Source organism: Triticum urartu, chromosome 7A (genome assembly GCF_056163025.1).
Source record: "Triticum urartu cultivar PI428250 chromosome 7A, HENAU_Tu73, whole genome shotgun sequence".
In the NCBI taxonomy this organism is placed as follows: Eukaryota; Viridiplantae; Streptophyta; class Magnoliopsida; order Poales; family Poaceae; genus Triticum; species Triticum urartu.
This window is the reverse complement of record NC_141879.1, coordinates 252,541,089-252,556,333: the sequence shown is the minus strand read 5'-3', so window position 1 is coordinate 252,556,333 and position 15,245 is coordinate 252,541,089. Positions and strand designations below refer to the sequence as shown.

The 15,245-nt window shown below is 50.5% G+C and overlaps 1 protein-coding gene and 1 long non-coding RNA gene across 2 annotated transcripts; one reads left to right on the top strand and one right to left on the bottom strand.

Moving 5' to 3' along the window:
* Positions 1–462: 462 nt before the first annotated feature.
* On the bottom strand, positions 463–2,248 carry LOC125524427 (Ras guanine nucleotide exchange factor K). Its single transcript, XM_048689481.2, has 3 exons — positions 1,205–2,248; positions 869–1,109; positions 463–747 (listed from the first exon to the last, which is right to left on the bottom strand). The coding sequence occupies exons 1-3, from the start codon at positions 2,132–2,134 to the stop codon at positions 611–613; spliced, it is 1,308 nt and encodes a 435-aa protein (XP_048545438.1). The 5' UTR covers positions 2,135–2,248; the 3' UTR covers positions 463–610.
* Positions 2,249–9,831: 7,583 nt separating this feature from the next.
* LOC147959215 (uncharacterized) lies at positions 9,832–11,427 on the top strand. Its single transcript, XR_015612067.1, has 2 exons — positions 9,832–10,610; positions 11,119–11,427. It is a non-coding gene; the product is annotated as an uncharacterized LOC147959215 (long non-coding RNA).
* Positions 11,428–15,245: the final 3,818 nt, after the last annotated feature.

Here is a 15,245-nt window from a genome sequence, read left to right as displayed (position 1 = left end):
GAAAAGATCAAGAGCAAAACACATAAAAAAAGGAAAACAAAATCAAAAGGAGATAGGGGTTTGCCTGGCCGCACAGGTAATGGGCTTCAGCTAGCCCATTAAGGAATTGTCTGGCCCAAATTGGTTGTCAATCAAAAGAACCAGCCCGTAACAATTCATTACCGTGGGAAAAAGCATGAATTTTAATGCAGAAATCAATGGCCGAAAAATCGACTTACCCAAAATCGATGTTAACACGACTTACATATAGCTAAAGTGCTAGAAATTTCAGACAATCGTGAGTTTAAGTGTGTTGTATTCGTTGTTTGGGGCTGAGTATCCCTTGACCCTCTGCTCTAAGCATCATGTTCATGCCACCTTTCATTTGTGTCGTGTGTTGTATCACTTTTTTACTCATATTCTCTCCCTTCCATCAATGAAAAGATACGCAGACTTTGCGTATTAGAAAAAAAAGGCATGGAATGAACTCAAAAGGCGAATCTGATGCATAATTATTCAGGAAGCAATAACTAGCTGAATTTACTTACACTTTCGTCAACAACATCGTGGTTAATTATCAAATACTACTAACAATCACTGGTCTCGTACGCACTAGTCGATGTGCTAGTAGCTAGGAGAGAACTACAGCTTTGCTGAGGATCCAGAGCACGAGGGTCATCTCGAAGGCGAAGATGGTGTGGAGGAGGCCTCTGTCGAGCGTGAAGCCGAACAAGGTGATCCCGCCACTGTTGTGCCACAGGTACGTCACTGAGCACACACCAACAAACTTAATTGTTATGTTCAAAAAAAAACTTAATTGTTATATTAAGAAAAAATTCGATTGCTCTATTATTCCTTTATTATCGTCCTAAGAAAATAGTCTTGTTACCAAGAGCTTGTCTGCTTTTGTAGTCGCATCCTGCTCCGGGGAGCAACGGCGCCGTCAGAGCGACCGCGTCGATGTCGCTCGCCGACGTGCTGATGCCCGGTTTGCCGTGGTGCAGAGCGGCGGACACCATGCGCATGTGCCACTGGCTGGCGATGGACACGATCCTCTGGGCTCGGTGCGTGATCCTTGCCGCGCCGAACAGGCACATGAAGAACCCACTCAGCTGCACCGACGAACCAACCTGCAACAATGCAGCAATGCTTGTACTATTACTTATACAACAAGCATGTAGGAGTACTACTCGCTGATGGACACACGGTGGTGCGTACTACGTACCAGTAGGTCGCCGGAGTTGGCGAAGCTCTTGCCGTCCTTGGAGGAGAGGGCGACGAGCAGGGCGCCGAGCTGGCTGACGGTGATGGTGACGAGGCAGCAGATGATGAACACCCTGTACCGGTGGCTGGTGGCCAGCAGCTGCGTCCGGATGCGGCGGTGCTCAAGGAAGATCTCGTCGGCGGCGGCGCACGCCTCCGCGTCGAACATGTGGTAGATCCCCTCGAAGCGCAGGATCTGGAGCTCGCAGGTGAGGCGGAACAGCACGCACACCAGCAGGAACACCCCCGTGCGGTACACCCACGACGCCACCGTGGCCACCAGCGCCACCGCGCGCCACGGCACGTGCGGGAGCGGGAGCGGCGGCTCCACGCGCACGGTGGAGAAGAAGAAGACGGCCTTGTGCGCGGCCTCCACGCAGAGGGCCGGGACGAGCAGCGCTGCCAGGAGGCGGAACGCGCGGTCCAGCTCCCGCTCGTAGCGGCGGCGGACGAACGCGGTATCGTCGCGGAGCCCCCCGTCGAGGAACAGCAGCTGCCGGAGGCCGCCGCAGCGGCGGAAGAAGACGGCCAGCGTGACGAACGAGACGGCGGCGAGCCCCGACGCCGTGAGCGTGGCCACGCGGTTGAAGGTGACCGCGGACGCGGAGGCCGGGGACAGCGAAGTGTCGGCGCGGAGGGAGGCCGTGACAGCGGCGGGCACGGCGAGCGCCAGCGCGAGGAAGGCCGTGTACGAGGCGGCGCGCGCGGCGGGGGAGGAGTGGTCGAGCGCGCACCACTGCAGGAACACGCGGAAGCTGCGCAGCTCGTCGTGGATGACCGACTTGCTCCGCGCGTAGGCCGGGTCCAGGAGCAGCGGCTGCGATGGCCAGGACGTCGGGGTCCGCGGCGGAGACGGGTCCTCCAGCGAGCTCTGCTCCTCCTCGGACGCCATGTGTACGGGCTCCGGCTGGCCCACGCCGTGTCACCGCCGTAGGCGCTACTAACTCCGCTGACCCGCAGTTGGCCCGCGTCATGTAGTATATAGCAGCGCCCGTCGAGACCGGAGATGGACGGGGGCAAAGGAGAGGCGCGGGAGGGGAGCTCGTGACGATGGTTCACAAGGGCGGCAAGGCGCGTGACGCATATGAGCGCGCGGCAAGATGTGTGATTGAAAAGCTACGTGCAGAGACGAAGCTGGAAAGGCTCGCGGGCTGCATGGACACCGGGACTCACACGGGAAGGTGCTGGTCACCACCGGCCGGCCTCAGATTGTTGCCTGTGGCTGTGTACGAACGGAGTAGTTCTTGGTCAAATGTTGTGTCAAGTGTCAACGTGTGGCGGGGCGGCCGAACAACAGTGTTGGAGCACCTGGGCATGGACTGGTCTACTGTAGCATTTGTGGCTAGGAGCTCTGTCCATGTGATCTGAGTCAATGCCCTGAACAGATTTACGCAACAACAACAAAAAAAACACTTCATAAATAAATCAGTGTAAAATCTTCAGAACTTCAGGTACGTAGAAAATAAATCGAGTAAAATACATAGAACCACCACTTTCGTGTCATAACTCTCGGAAAACCACCACTTTACAAAACATGACACTTTGTACTGCATCGGAATTTTGATAGTGGCAAAAAACACTGAACACAGAAATGATCTCGTTTTGACGTGACCAATCGCGTGCGGGTCGACGGCGGAGACGGTGCGCCGCTAGCGGCTGGTAATGGCCGTTCGGAAGCGGCCGACTTGGCTCGGTCGAAAGCGGGCGACGCGGGCTGGTCGACGCGCTGGCTGGCTGGCTCGTTCGTCCCGTAGCCAGTCGGTCGGTGGGTCCGCTCTTTTTTTTCAGGTAGCCGTCGGTCGTTTGCAGCGTAGCCCTGGCCGTTCCGTTTCACATTGAATTCAGAACCCTCATCTTCCTTCTCACCGCATTCAGTACCGGTCACTTCGCTCGCACAGAAAATCACCACCGGTCCTCTCTCCTATCCTCTCGCATCACCACTGTCGGTGTCAAAACCGGCGGATCTTGGGTAGGGGGTCCCGAACTGTGCGTCTAAGGCGGATGGTAACAGGAGGCAGGGGACACGATGTTTTACCCAGGTTCGGGCCCTCTTGATGGAGGTAAAACCCTACGTCCTGCTTGATTTATTTTTGATGATATGGGTAGTACAAGAGTTGATCTACCACGAGATCGGAGAGGCTAAGCCCTACAAGCTAGCCTATGGTATGATTGTATGTTGTCCTACGGACTAAAACCCTCCGGATTATATAGACACCGGATGGGGCTAGGGTTACACAAGGTCGGTTACAAAGGAGGAGATATACATATCCGTATTGCCTAGCTTGCCTTCCACGCCAAGTAGAGTCCCATCCGAACACGGGACGAAGTCTTCAATCTTGTATCTTCATAGTTCAACAGTCCGGCCAAAGTATATAGTCCGGCTGTCCGGAGACCCCCTAATCCAGGACTCCCTCAGTAGCCCCTGAACCAGGCTTCAATGACGATGAGTCTGGCGCGTAGTGTTGTCTTTGCCATTGCAAGGCGGGTTCCTCCTCCGAATACACCACGGAAGAATTTGAATACAAGGATAGTGTCCGACCCTGCAAAATAACTTCCACATACCACCGTAGAGAGAATAATATTACCACAAATCTAATCTGCTGACACGTTTTGGCAGCATGACATCACACCACGGCCCGGTAATTATTTGAACCGTTTTTCTTTAACCAGCCCCGCACATAACGCGAGGCGGTTTCTTGACACGTCTTGTCAAAGCAGAGTTCGTGTTCCCCTTATTACGAGATTCTCATCAATACGGACGTGGGTAACCCAACCGCGCCATCAATTACGGCGCTTGGGGGATAAGCGAGTTTTACCAGACTAGTGGGGGTGCATAGTTTAGTCCGCCCTTATAAAGGGATAAGATCTCACATTTTTCTACCCACGCCTTCTTCCTCATTGCTCATCCATTCTCGCGCACTCGAGCTCCAGCGCCCAAGTCCGCATCCTCCTCCCCAACTCTCTCCGAACATGTCCGGAGCGGGAGGCAAGTGGATGGCCTCCTCCGTCATGGAGGGGCACATCAAAAAGTTACGTGGAGCCGGATACTTAGCCGCGGACGTCGCGCACCGGCTTCCAGCCGCGGGGCAGGTCGCCCCTACCCCGGAACCTCATGAAAGGGTGGTTTTCCTCCCCCACTTCGTCTGCGGATTGGGGTTTCCCCTCCATCCATTCGTCCGCGGCCTCATGTTCTACTACGGGCTGGACTTTCATGATCTGGCCCCGAATTTCATCCTCAACATCTTGGCGTTCATCGTCGTGTGCGAGGCTTTCCTCCGCATCCGGCCCCACTTCGGCCTATGGTTGAAGACCTTCAATATCAAACCGAAGGTTGTAGGCGGCCAACAAGCAGAATGCGGCGGAGCCATGGTGGGAAAAATGCCCAACGTTGCATGGCTCGAGGGCTCCTTCGTGGAGACCGTAAAGGGGTGGCAATCGGGGTGGTTCTACATCACCGAGCCGCGCGACACCAACTGGGTGGCGGCCCCCGAGTTTCGATCCGGAATCCCCATGCGGCTCACTTCCTGGAAGGAGAAGGGCCTGTCCTGGGGTTCATCGGTGGAGCTGGACGGACTCCAGAAGTGTATCCAGAACATGACAAGCAAGAAACTTAAGCTTGTCAACATAGTCCAGGTCATGCTCTTTCGCCGGATCCTCCCGTGTCAACAACGGGATTTCAACTTATGGGAGTTCGACCCGGCCCGGCACCAGACTCTAAGCGAGCTCTTCGACACGACGCACAAAGACGTCTGGAGGGTGCTGTTCAAGGGCGCCGAGGTCCCTCCCTCTCTCACCGAGGACCGCAGGCTAAGCGCGAAGCGCCCTGCGAATCCGGTAAGTTCTGTACATCTGGTAGGATATTTATTTCCCATAGCTTAACCATGTGCAGGGTCTGAGCTCCCATGCCTTTAACAAGACTGGGTGGAGGCATCGGAGCAGATTGACTGTCCGGCCCCTCTGCCCGAAGACACTGCGGACGCTCTCCTGACGGAGATGCGGACTCCAGCTCCTTATGAGGTGCGGATAAGACCAAGAAGAAGGCCAAGGGAACCTGAAGGGGTTCCCAGCGCCAGGTGGTATCGGACTCATCGTCCGATAACTCCGAGACGCACTCCTCCCACGAAAACGAGGAGGAGGAAGATGAAGATGCTCCCCCTCCGGCCGGGGGAGACAAGAAAAGGAAGGCCGCCCAATTGAGGAGGCTGAAGGGTCCAAGAAAGGAAGGACTCTCCTTCCGGACTGCTCCACCACCGCCGCCGAAGGCGAAGACGAGTGGCTGCTCAGGGCCAAGCCCCTGGCGAAGTCGTAAGTATTCGAATACCAGAGTAACTCATAGCATACCTTTGTCGCACTGCTTCTCCTAACGCCGAATATGATTATGCAGACCGCCCCAAGCCCGTATCGACGTATCCTCATCGGACGGTTCCTTGGACTCGTCGGATATGGATAGCGATCCAGTTCCGACCGCCTCCTCCCCTTGCCCTACGGATAATGCCGAGGTATTGTCTCAAGGGGCACCGAGACGGGGGGAGACAGTCCCAGAGGCGCCTCAAAGCGACCTTCCGGACTCCAGGAGCAAAGGGAGCAAGGCTCCCGGGGACTCCAAGTTCGGCTCTCAGCCGAACACCGCGCCGGAACCTCCAGTGGTTCCGGACTCGGGCAGGCGGCCCCCTTCCAAAAGGGGTAAGACGCCCGTGCCGGTGACCTCTATCCATCCAGAGGCACCGGACAACCTGCTGGGAGCGCTTCGCGGCGCTTCCATCGACGAAGAGCACTGCACTATTATGAGTGCGGTGATCAAGAAGGTTCAGTCCGCCAAGAGAGGACTGACTGAAGCCTGTGCCGGCCTTCTAACAGGCTTTGAGATAAGTATTTAAAATATAGGAAAAATATTACCGCATAGACAGTAGCCCCTGATGCTCTGTTTGGCGTTCACAAAGAAAAACCGAATAGAGGATCAAATAATATCTGCAGGAGTCTAATATAAGTATGTCTGTATACGTATGCAGGCTTCGCTGCTGACCTCTGCTGCACTGACTACGGAGGTCGCCGCACTGAAGCAGGACCTCGAGGGGTCCGAGAAAGAGCTCGACCTTGCCAAGAGGCAGATCGAGGAGAACAAAGGTAAGTAATACCTTGTCTATATATAAAAAGAAAATGTGGTTGCGAAATGACAGGATCACCATGAATGTGCCAGGGGCCACGACCGAAGTGGCGACCCTAAAGCAAGCGCTCTCCGAGGCCAAAGACAAAGCGGCCAAGGAGCGCACTGAGCGGGAAAAGCAAGAGGCACGGGTGGGCGAGGTGCAGCAAGAGCTCCAAGCTCTCGTGACGAAGCACGAGGCGTTGGAGCTTGACTCGAAGACGCGAGAGTCTGAGCTTGCCGCGGCCCTCGAGAGCGCAAAGAATGCCAAGGCTGAAGCCCAAAAGGCCCTCCAGGAAATTGAGGCGATGAGGAAGATAGCGGCGGGTAAGGCATTCAATATGCAAAGCAAGCATGTGAAAGTAAATTACTTGTTACTTACCCAAGTCCGGAGCTCTCCAGGAGCATTCGCAGATTTGCCCCGCGGCGTATCGGACGCCGCGAAGTTTTACCAAGCCGAGGAGGGAAGCTCGACAGAGAAGCTGTTCTGGTCTCAGTATACTGGGACCGAACACCCGATGCCTATGAGCGACCAGCTGAAGCAACTGGTCGAGCTGCACAAGGCGGCCGAACAGGCCATGAGGGGCCTTATAGTCCGGATGTGGCCTGGTGACTCCCTTCCCAACAGCTACTTTGGCCTGGTGAGGCGGCTTATGGATGCCTGTCCACAGTTGGAGGCCATAAAGCGGTCAGTTTGCATCGAGGGTGCACGCCGGGCCTTTGCCCGTGCGAAGGTGCACTGGGCCAAGATGGACGCTGAGAAGCTGGTGAAGGAGGGGCCGCCGCAGGACAAGGAGCATCGCCACCCCGAGATGTATTATGAGGGTGTCCTGAAGGGTGCCCGTCTTGTAGCGGACGAGTGTGCGAAAGATGTAATATTTGAATGAACTTGTTCGTGTGATCCTCTAGTATGAAAACTTGTTCATGTGCGCTATGCAACGCTTGTTTGAATTTAAAATATTACCTTCTGTTCAGCTGTTTATCAAATCTGGGAGATGGCTAGTCGTCGGCTTCTGCCCCCATGCCACGAGTGATGGGGTGTTCGGGATAAACCCGAGCACTCTTTTTCCCATTTTTGGGTCCTTCGAGGGAGGTGCTTAGCACAACGAACAAGGAAATCGGACTATAATGCTTTATCACTCTCACTTAGCCATAGAATTCTATAATTTTAAATTTTGGCGAAGCCCCTAGTATTCGGAAGGCCGAATTCGGGGCGCTATACACGGCTTAAGCCGGACAAAGCCTACTCCTCGCTCTAAGCGACATAAGTCTTTAGGGACTCGAAACCTCTCGAACAGCGACCAGTCTCTCGCCTTATCATGACAGTCAGTTTTAGCTTTCTCTACTGAGGTGCTTAGCCCAGCTGAACCGGGGCACAATCGTAGTAGTTCTCCCAGTGCTACCTTAGCCGATATAGCGGAACGTAAGGTACCAAAACATGGGAGCCGGGCAAACCCAACTATCACTATAGGAATCAGCTAATTTGTCGTCAGTACTGCACTTTGCCGTCAGCTTTTCATCGTGGCAGACGGCAAAGACATACTTTGCCGTCTGTGGCTGACGGCAAAGGACAACCGACGGCAAAGACATACTTTGTCGTCTGTTTTTGTTTTGTTGACGGCAAAAGCATACTTTGCCGTCTGTGTTTTTTCCATCTGACGGCAAAGACAGATGTTAGCTGATGGCAAAGATTCAAAGACGGTAAAATGTATGCAGGTGACGGTGGGAAAACGGGAGCCCGTCTTTGCCGTCTTTGCGTACTGGGGCCGACGACAAAGGCCATATGGGCCACTGGGCCTCGGCGCTCTGGCCCACCAGCCTAGCCGACTGAGGAGGCAAAGCCTCTGCCCGAGCCGGCCCTCACCCTCTCTCTCATTCTCTCCTCTCTGCCCGATTCCCCTGGTCGCCTCCCCCCCACGCCCGTCGCCGCCAGCCCGAAACCCTAGCTCCCTCCCTCGCACGCTCAGATCCGACCACCCTCCCTCACTCTTCGCGCTCAGATCCGCCCTCCCTCCCTCACTCTTCGCACTAGAAACCCTAGCCGCCGGGCCATGGTGACAGACGGCGACGACGACGACGGTGGCTACCTTGACGACGGCGGTATGGTGTTACTCCCCATATCTTCTCCGACTCTTTCTTTGATCCCCCGTCTCTCGTCGTCTCTGTAGGTGCGGCCAGCAGCAGAAGCACCACCATGCCCTCCCTTCCTCCAACCCTAGCGATCCGGCCATGTTGGCGGCAGCCAGATCCGTGCCGGGACAGGACCTGCTTGTGCTCGTGAGGAGAGGCACGCCATCGAGCAGCTCGTCAAGGACATGTATGACCCTTCCCTTCCCTTCGTTCTATGCAGTTAATCCAAGGGTTATATGTTCTATATTGGAGTACTCTGCATTCAAATTATTTCCTGTGTTATATTATGAGTTTGATGTTCTTAAAATATGTATTCTCAATAATAGTACAAAATACATGTCTATGCTCCCATGGATCCAGGAAGTATAAGATGAAATCGATAATCTCCAATTGGTTTCATTATTGCTGTCCCAGTCCTCATGAGCGGATAATCTTTCTACAACGAGTAGATGGGGGTACATGGTTTGGGTTGCTCTACAGAACTGAAATAGTTTTCCGATTACACACTTTATCAAAACCGAGACACGGGTAGGCTCTGGGTTGTGCCATCACATTAGTGAAAATAGATGTACAATGCCAATTAGTATTTTGTTTGTTGCTTCATCATCCCTCACAGACTTTCAGGTTTGGTATTCCTGCTTTGTTGCTTCATCATCCCTCACAGACTTTCAGGTTTGCTATTCCTGCTTTTATGATATACTTAATGATTTTGGAAGGATCTATGCGATCGAAACAGATGCCTTGTTCTCATCATGATATGCTGTGAGGCAATTCCTTGCCATTGGCCATGCTAGGTCGTTATTATCTATGCACATAGGAGGCTTCTGTTTTTTTATATATTTATGGGCTGATTAATTATGGGCTTTGGGGTTAGTATCCTTTTGGAAAATGCACTGTATTTCAATTCCTGTTTTGTATCATTCAAGATTCTTCCTTTGATGTTATTTTGCTGCTGGTCACGCTCCTAATGGCATTTGTTAATACATGTATCCATGGTTTTCTTGTGTTATGATTTATCTTTCCTACAGCCAACACATTTTTTCTCTTGGCCGACTTGCTGCTTGCATACATGACAGATATGCATCCATGGTGAAGTTACTATATAAGTATAGGGTCAAGCACTGCCCCGACATACATCCTATTTTGAGTTTTTCCTCAAAGTCCCATGGCCATGTTGCTAGTAGAGTTGGAAGGTATATACTGCTGTGATCTTACTTCTATATGGCCATGTAAACCTCACTGCTTTGCACTTTTTTGATAAACCGGTATATGAGTTTGTAACTTCTTTCTCTTCTCTCTTGAACTGTTTATTTGTAGCACCACCCTTGATTTTGAAATTGGAGAAGGAAGATGGATAACAGAGTTCAGTACAGTAAGGATGCTCTACAATATAGGAATCCAGGTGAATATTCTTGCTTCTAAGGTCTCCTGTGTTGGATGTGTTCTCAGTTTGCCTCTTTATTTCTCCTTTTGCCTCTGCACTACTGCCAAAACTTTATTTATTTATCTCCTTGAGTGAAATAATAATAGAAGATAGTATTAACTACTGATTCAAGCAGTAATGGGTATGAAGCAAATGACTCTTGCATATGTTCACTGTTTGTCCAATACAAAAGCTAGAATATGAATTGTTGCGACAAAATTGTAGTTGATACTATTTGATAACATGCAGCAACCATGGATTCAAGATCATGTAATCTTAGTCTACTTTTCATCTCATGCAACAGTTAAACTAGTTTGTGTACGATTCGTGTTGCATGTTATTACATAACCAGTTATCTTAATATTCTTATTTGTTTTACTATTTTGAAAGTTTTTCTTTGGGCTTCTGATTTCTCAAGATTTAGATGATAAGGGGGTGTCTTATTCAGAGTGTGAAGTGCTTGACAAGTTTATTTGTTTGACAAAAAATGGCTTTGGTATGATGAATGATGCTCTCGAGTCCGAATCTATTTGATACGATGAATTTCTAAGTCTGAACCTTTTTCCTTTTTGGTTAATTGCTGCGGGTGGGCGCTATCCATGAACAAAATAGACAAGGACGATGAGCAATACACGACCCCATGGCCGAGCTGACGACCAACCACCAGGGAAGGTCGATCCCTCCCTCTCGACTATGTTTTATTTCCCCAACTTATGCATGCTCTACTCTGGTTTGTATTCTTGTGGTTGATATACTTCTTGATTGAATTGTATGAGGCCACTAGGTTCCTCTCATGTTGCTCTTTTTCCTGATGAGCTGTTGTACATGTATGTGGCTAGTTCAGATTTTGTTCTAACAAATATTTAATTTGCTCCTGCTGCTCTGCATGTAAATACTTGCTCCTGTTTTGCATGTCATGTTTGCTCCTGCTAAATGATGTGTACTAGGAGCTGTTCATGTACTAGGAGGAGCTGTTTTACATGTCATATTTATTCCTGTACTAGGCTAGTTCAGATTTGGTGTCAACAGGTTCTTGTCTATTAGGATGATGTTATATGCTTGACAAGTTTATTTGACTGACAAAAAATGCCTTTAGTATGATGAATGATGCTCTCGAGTCTGAATCTATTTGATATGATGAATCTAAGTCTGAACCTCTTTCTTGTTTGGTTAATTACAGTGGACATGTGAATAAGGGATGGAGTAGCAACGTTGATTGGTTGCACGGAGCTACAGTCAACCTGATGTGGTGTTTTAATCTCCTTGACATAGAGAGTAGTTGTGTGTGGTTTCCTTTCGAGTAGCATAGTTGGAGTTTAGCATGTGTGTGTAGAGCTGATGGTTGTGAGGCTAATTCCGAGAGTAGTACATGACTGGAAGATGCCCAGCTAGATGTGATACTTTGTGATGGTTTAATATACTTTGTGATCTCATATGCAACACTTTGTGATACCTTATGATATATATATATGGACATTTGTTATGGTTTGTTTTGTTTCTATGGAACATTGTTGTTATATTTGTGATATATATGGTCTATTGAATTGTTGAGATAAATTTCTTTAAAAAAAATCTGTACAGAATTTTGCCGTCAGCAAATGAGTACTTTGCCATCTGTCTGCTGATGGCAAAGTGCTCAGATCTTTTCCGTCTGTAGATTGACTGCTATTGACGGCAAAGTGCTCAGCTTTTTGCCGTCCAGAGGTTGACGACAAAGTATATGACGTCGTCCGTTAGGGTGTCAGTCAAGTGCTTTTCTTTGCCGTCAGGCTATAACGGCTGACGGTGAAGTGTGAAAACTGACGGCAAAGCCTTTGCCGTCAGCCTGATAGAAAGCTGACGGCAAAGTATGGCTTTGCCGATTTACCATTTGCCGACACACTTTGCCGTCAGCTGCTGACGACAAACTGTTTGCCGTCATGTTTTCTGTCTTTGCCATCTGTGAAGCACAGACGGCAAATTACCTGATTCCTGTAGTGTATTGGCCCAAGACATGATTCGGAGCTGATGCATATAATGCTATAAGTTCGGGGTGCCGCTCTGTCGAAAGTGTTCGGACTTCTCATGCCGTATTATGGGGTATGCTTAAGCCCCTGGCGTATTGGCCGTACCAGAGTGTACGGGTGCTGAATGTCATGAATGAACATATATATATATAAGAAGAATAGAGAATGCGATAATAGTCTAGCGCTATGCATTGTTTATTCAAAAAGGTGCGTTAAAGCAGAATGATACAAGTAGTGCGATAAGCAAAAAGTAGGACTATTTGACATGTCCCCTCCAAGGGCAACCTGAGGAATGGTATGTAAAGCAGGTATTTCACTCGTTGTCAGAGACCACCTGGGAGTTCCGTGGTGCGACGTAGCTTTCTGCCTCCTTGGTTGTTGCATCGTGTGTCCGGCAACCGTACTGCCGGACGGGGTTTCCAGAGATTAAAGTCCTGAAAGAGAGAAAAAAATAATAAGGCGGGAAGCCCCTAGTGCGGTTGAGCCGCGTCTTGGGGCGTGCCGTAGTCGTGCCCCCCTCCCCACCTGTGCCCATGGTATTTTCAATGCGTAATTATGTACGCGGGGCACAGATTTTGCCGTTTGGCTGGGACTGGGGTGGGGGCCGCATTGCTATGCGAGCTCGGAACGTGCCAGGCGGTCTTGCTGCCGATTACTCTGGGCGCGCTTGAAGGAGTCTGGGTCTTTAATCACCGAACTAGTGGATTGCCTTAAGAGGCTGCTTTGTGCTTCTGCTGCGAGGGCCGCAGTGTGCTCCTCCATGCGGAGAGAGCGCTCTGTGTTTCCATTGACTGTGATGACCCCCCGAGCTCCTGGCATCTTGAGCTTGAGGTACGCATAATGCGGTACCGCATTGAATCTCGCAAATGTGGTTCGCCCGAGCAGTGCATGATAGCCACTGCGGAACGGGACTATATCGAAGATTAACTCCTCGCTTCGGAAGTTATCCGGGGATCCGAAGACCACTTCCAGCGTTACTGAGCCCGTGCAATGGGCCTCTACACCTGGTAGGACGCCTTTGAAGGTTGTTTTTGTGGGTTTGATCCTTGAGGGGTCTATACCCATTTTGCGCACTGTGTCCTGATAAAGCAGGTTCAGGCCGCTGCCGCCATCCATAAGGACTCGAGTGACGTGAAATCCGTCAATGATTGGGTCTAGGACCAGTGCGGCGAATCCGCCATGACGGATACTAGTGGGGTGGTCCCTACGATCGAAGGTGATCGGACAAGAGGACCATGGGTTGAACTTTGGGGCGACTGGCTCCAACGCATATACGTCCCTTAGCGCACGCTTCCGCTCCCTCTTGGGAATATGGGTTGCGTATATCATGTTCACCGTCCGCACTTGTGGGGGGAACCTCTTCTGTCCTCCGGTGTTCGTGAAGGAAATATGCCCTAGAGGCAATAATAAAGTTATTATTTATTTCCTTCTATCATGATAAATGTTTATTATTCATGCTAGAATTGTATTAACCGGAAACATAATACATGTGTGAATACATAGACAAAAAGAGTGTCACTAGTATGCCTCTACTTGACTAGCTCGTTGATCAAAGATGGTTATGTTTCCTAACCATAGACATGAGTTGTCATTTGATTAACGGGATCACATCATTAGGAGAATGATGTGATTGACATGACCCATTCCATTAGCTTAGCACACGATCATTTAGTATGTTGCTATTGCTTTCTTCATGACTTATACATGCTCCTATGACTATGAGATTATGCAACTCCCGTTTATTGGAGGAACACTTTGTGTGCTACCAAACGTCACAACTTAAATGGGTGATTATAAAGGTGCTCTATAGGTGTCTCCGAAGGTACTTGTTGGGTTGGCGTATTTCGAGATTAGGATTTGTCACTCCGATTGTCGGAGAGGTATCTCTAGGCCCTCTCGGCAATGCACATCACTTAAAGCCTTGCAAGCATTGCAACTAATGAGTTAGTTGCGGGATGATGTATTACAGAACGACTAAAGAGACTTGTCGGTAACGAGATTGAACTAGGTATTGAGATACCGACGATCGAATCTCGGGCAAGTAACATACCGATGCCAAAGGGAACAACGTATGTTGTTATGTGGTTTGACCGATAAAGATCTTCGTAGAATATGTAGGAGCCAATATGAGCATCCAGGTTCCACTATTGGTTATTGACCGGAGACGTGTCTCGGTCATGTCTACACAGTTCTCGAACCCGTAGGGTCCGCACGCTTAACTTTATGATGACAATTTTATTATGAGTTTATATGTTTTGATGTACCGAAGGTTGTTTGGAGTCCCGAATGTGATCACGGACATGACGAGGAGTCTCGAAATGGTAGAGACATGATGGTTGATATATTGGATGCCTATGTTTGGATATCGGAAGTGTTCCGGGTGAAATCGGGATTTTACCGGACTACTGGGAGGTTACCGGAACCCCCCGGGAGCTTAATGGGCCTACATGGGCCTTAGTGGAAAAGGAGGGCAGCAAGAGGAGTATGGGGCGCACCCCCTAGGCCCAAACCGAATTGGTTTAGGGCAAGGGGGCCGACCCCCCTCTTTCCTTCTTCCCCCTCCCAAGTCCTAAACCAAATAGGAAAGGGGGGAGTCCTACTCCCGGTGGGAGTAGGACTCCTCCTGGCGCGCCTAGCCCTGGTCGGCCGCACCCCCCTTGCTCCTTTATATACAGGGGCAGGGGGGCACCCTAGAGACAACATTAGATCATTGATCTCTTAGCCGTGTGCGGTGCCCCCCTCCACTATAGTCCACCTCGATAATACTGTAGCGGTGCTTAGGCAAAGCCCTGCGTCGGTAGAACATCAACATCGTCACCACGCCGTCGTGCTGACGAAACTCTCCCTCAACACTGGGCTGGATCGGAGTTCGAGGGACGTCATCGGGCTGAACGTGTGCTGAACTCGGAGGTGTCGTACGTTTGGTGCTTGATCGGTCAGATCGTGAAGACGTATGCCTACATCAACCGCGTTGTGCTAACGCTTCTGCTTTCGGTCTACGAGGGTACGTAGACAACACTCTCCCCTCTCGTTTCTATGCATCACATGATCTTGCGTGTGCGTAGGAATTTTTTTGAAATTACTATGTTCCCCAACAGTGGCATCCGAGCCTGGTTTTATGCGTTGATGTTATATGCATGAGTTGAACACAAGAGAGTTGTGGGCGATATAAGTCATACTGCTTACCAGCATGTCATACTTTGGTTCGGCGGTATTGTTGGATGAAGCGGCCCGGACCGACATTACGCGTACGCTTACGCGAGACTGGTTCTACCGACGTGCTTTGCACATAGGTGGCTGG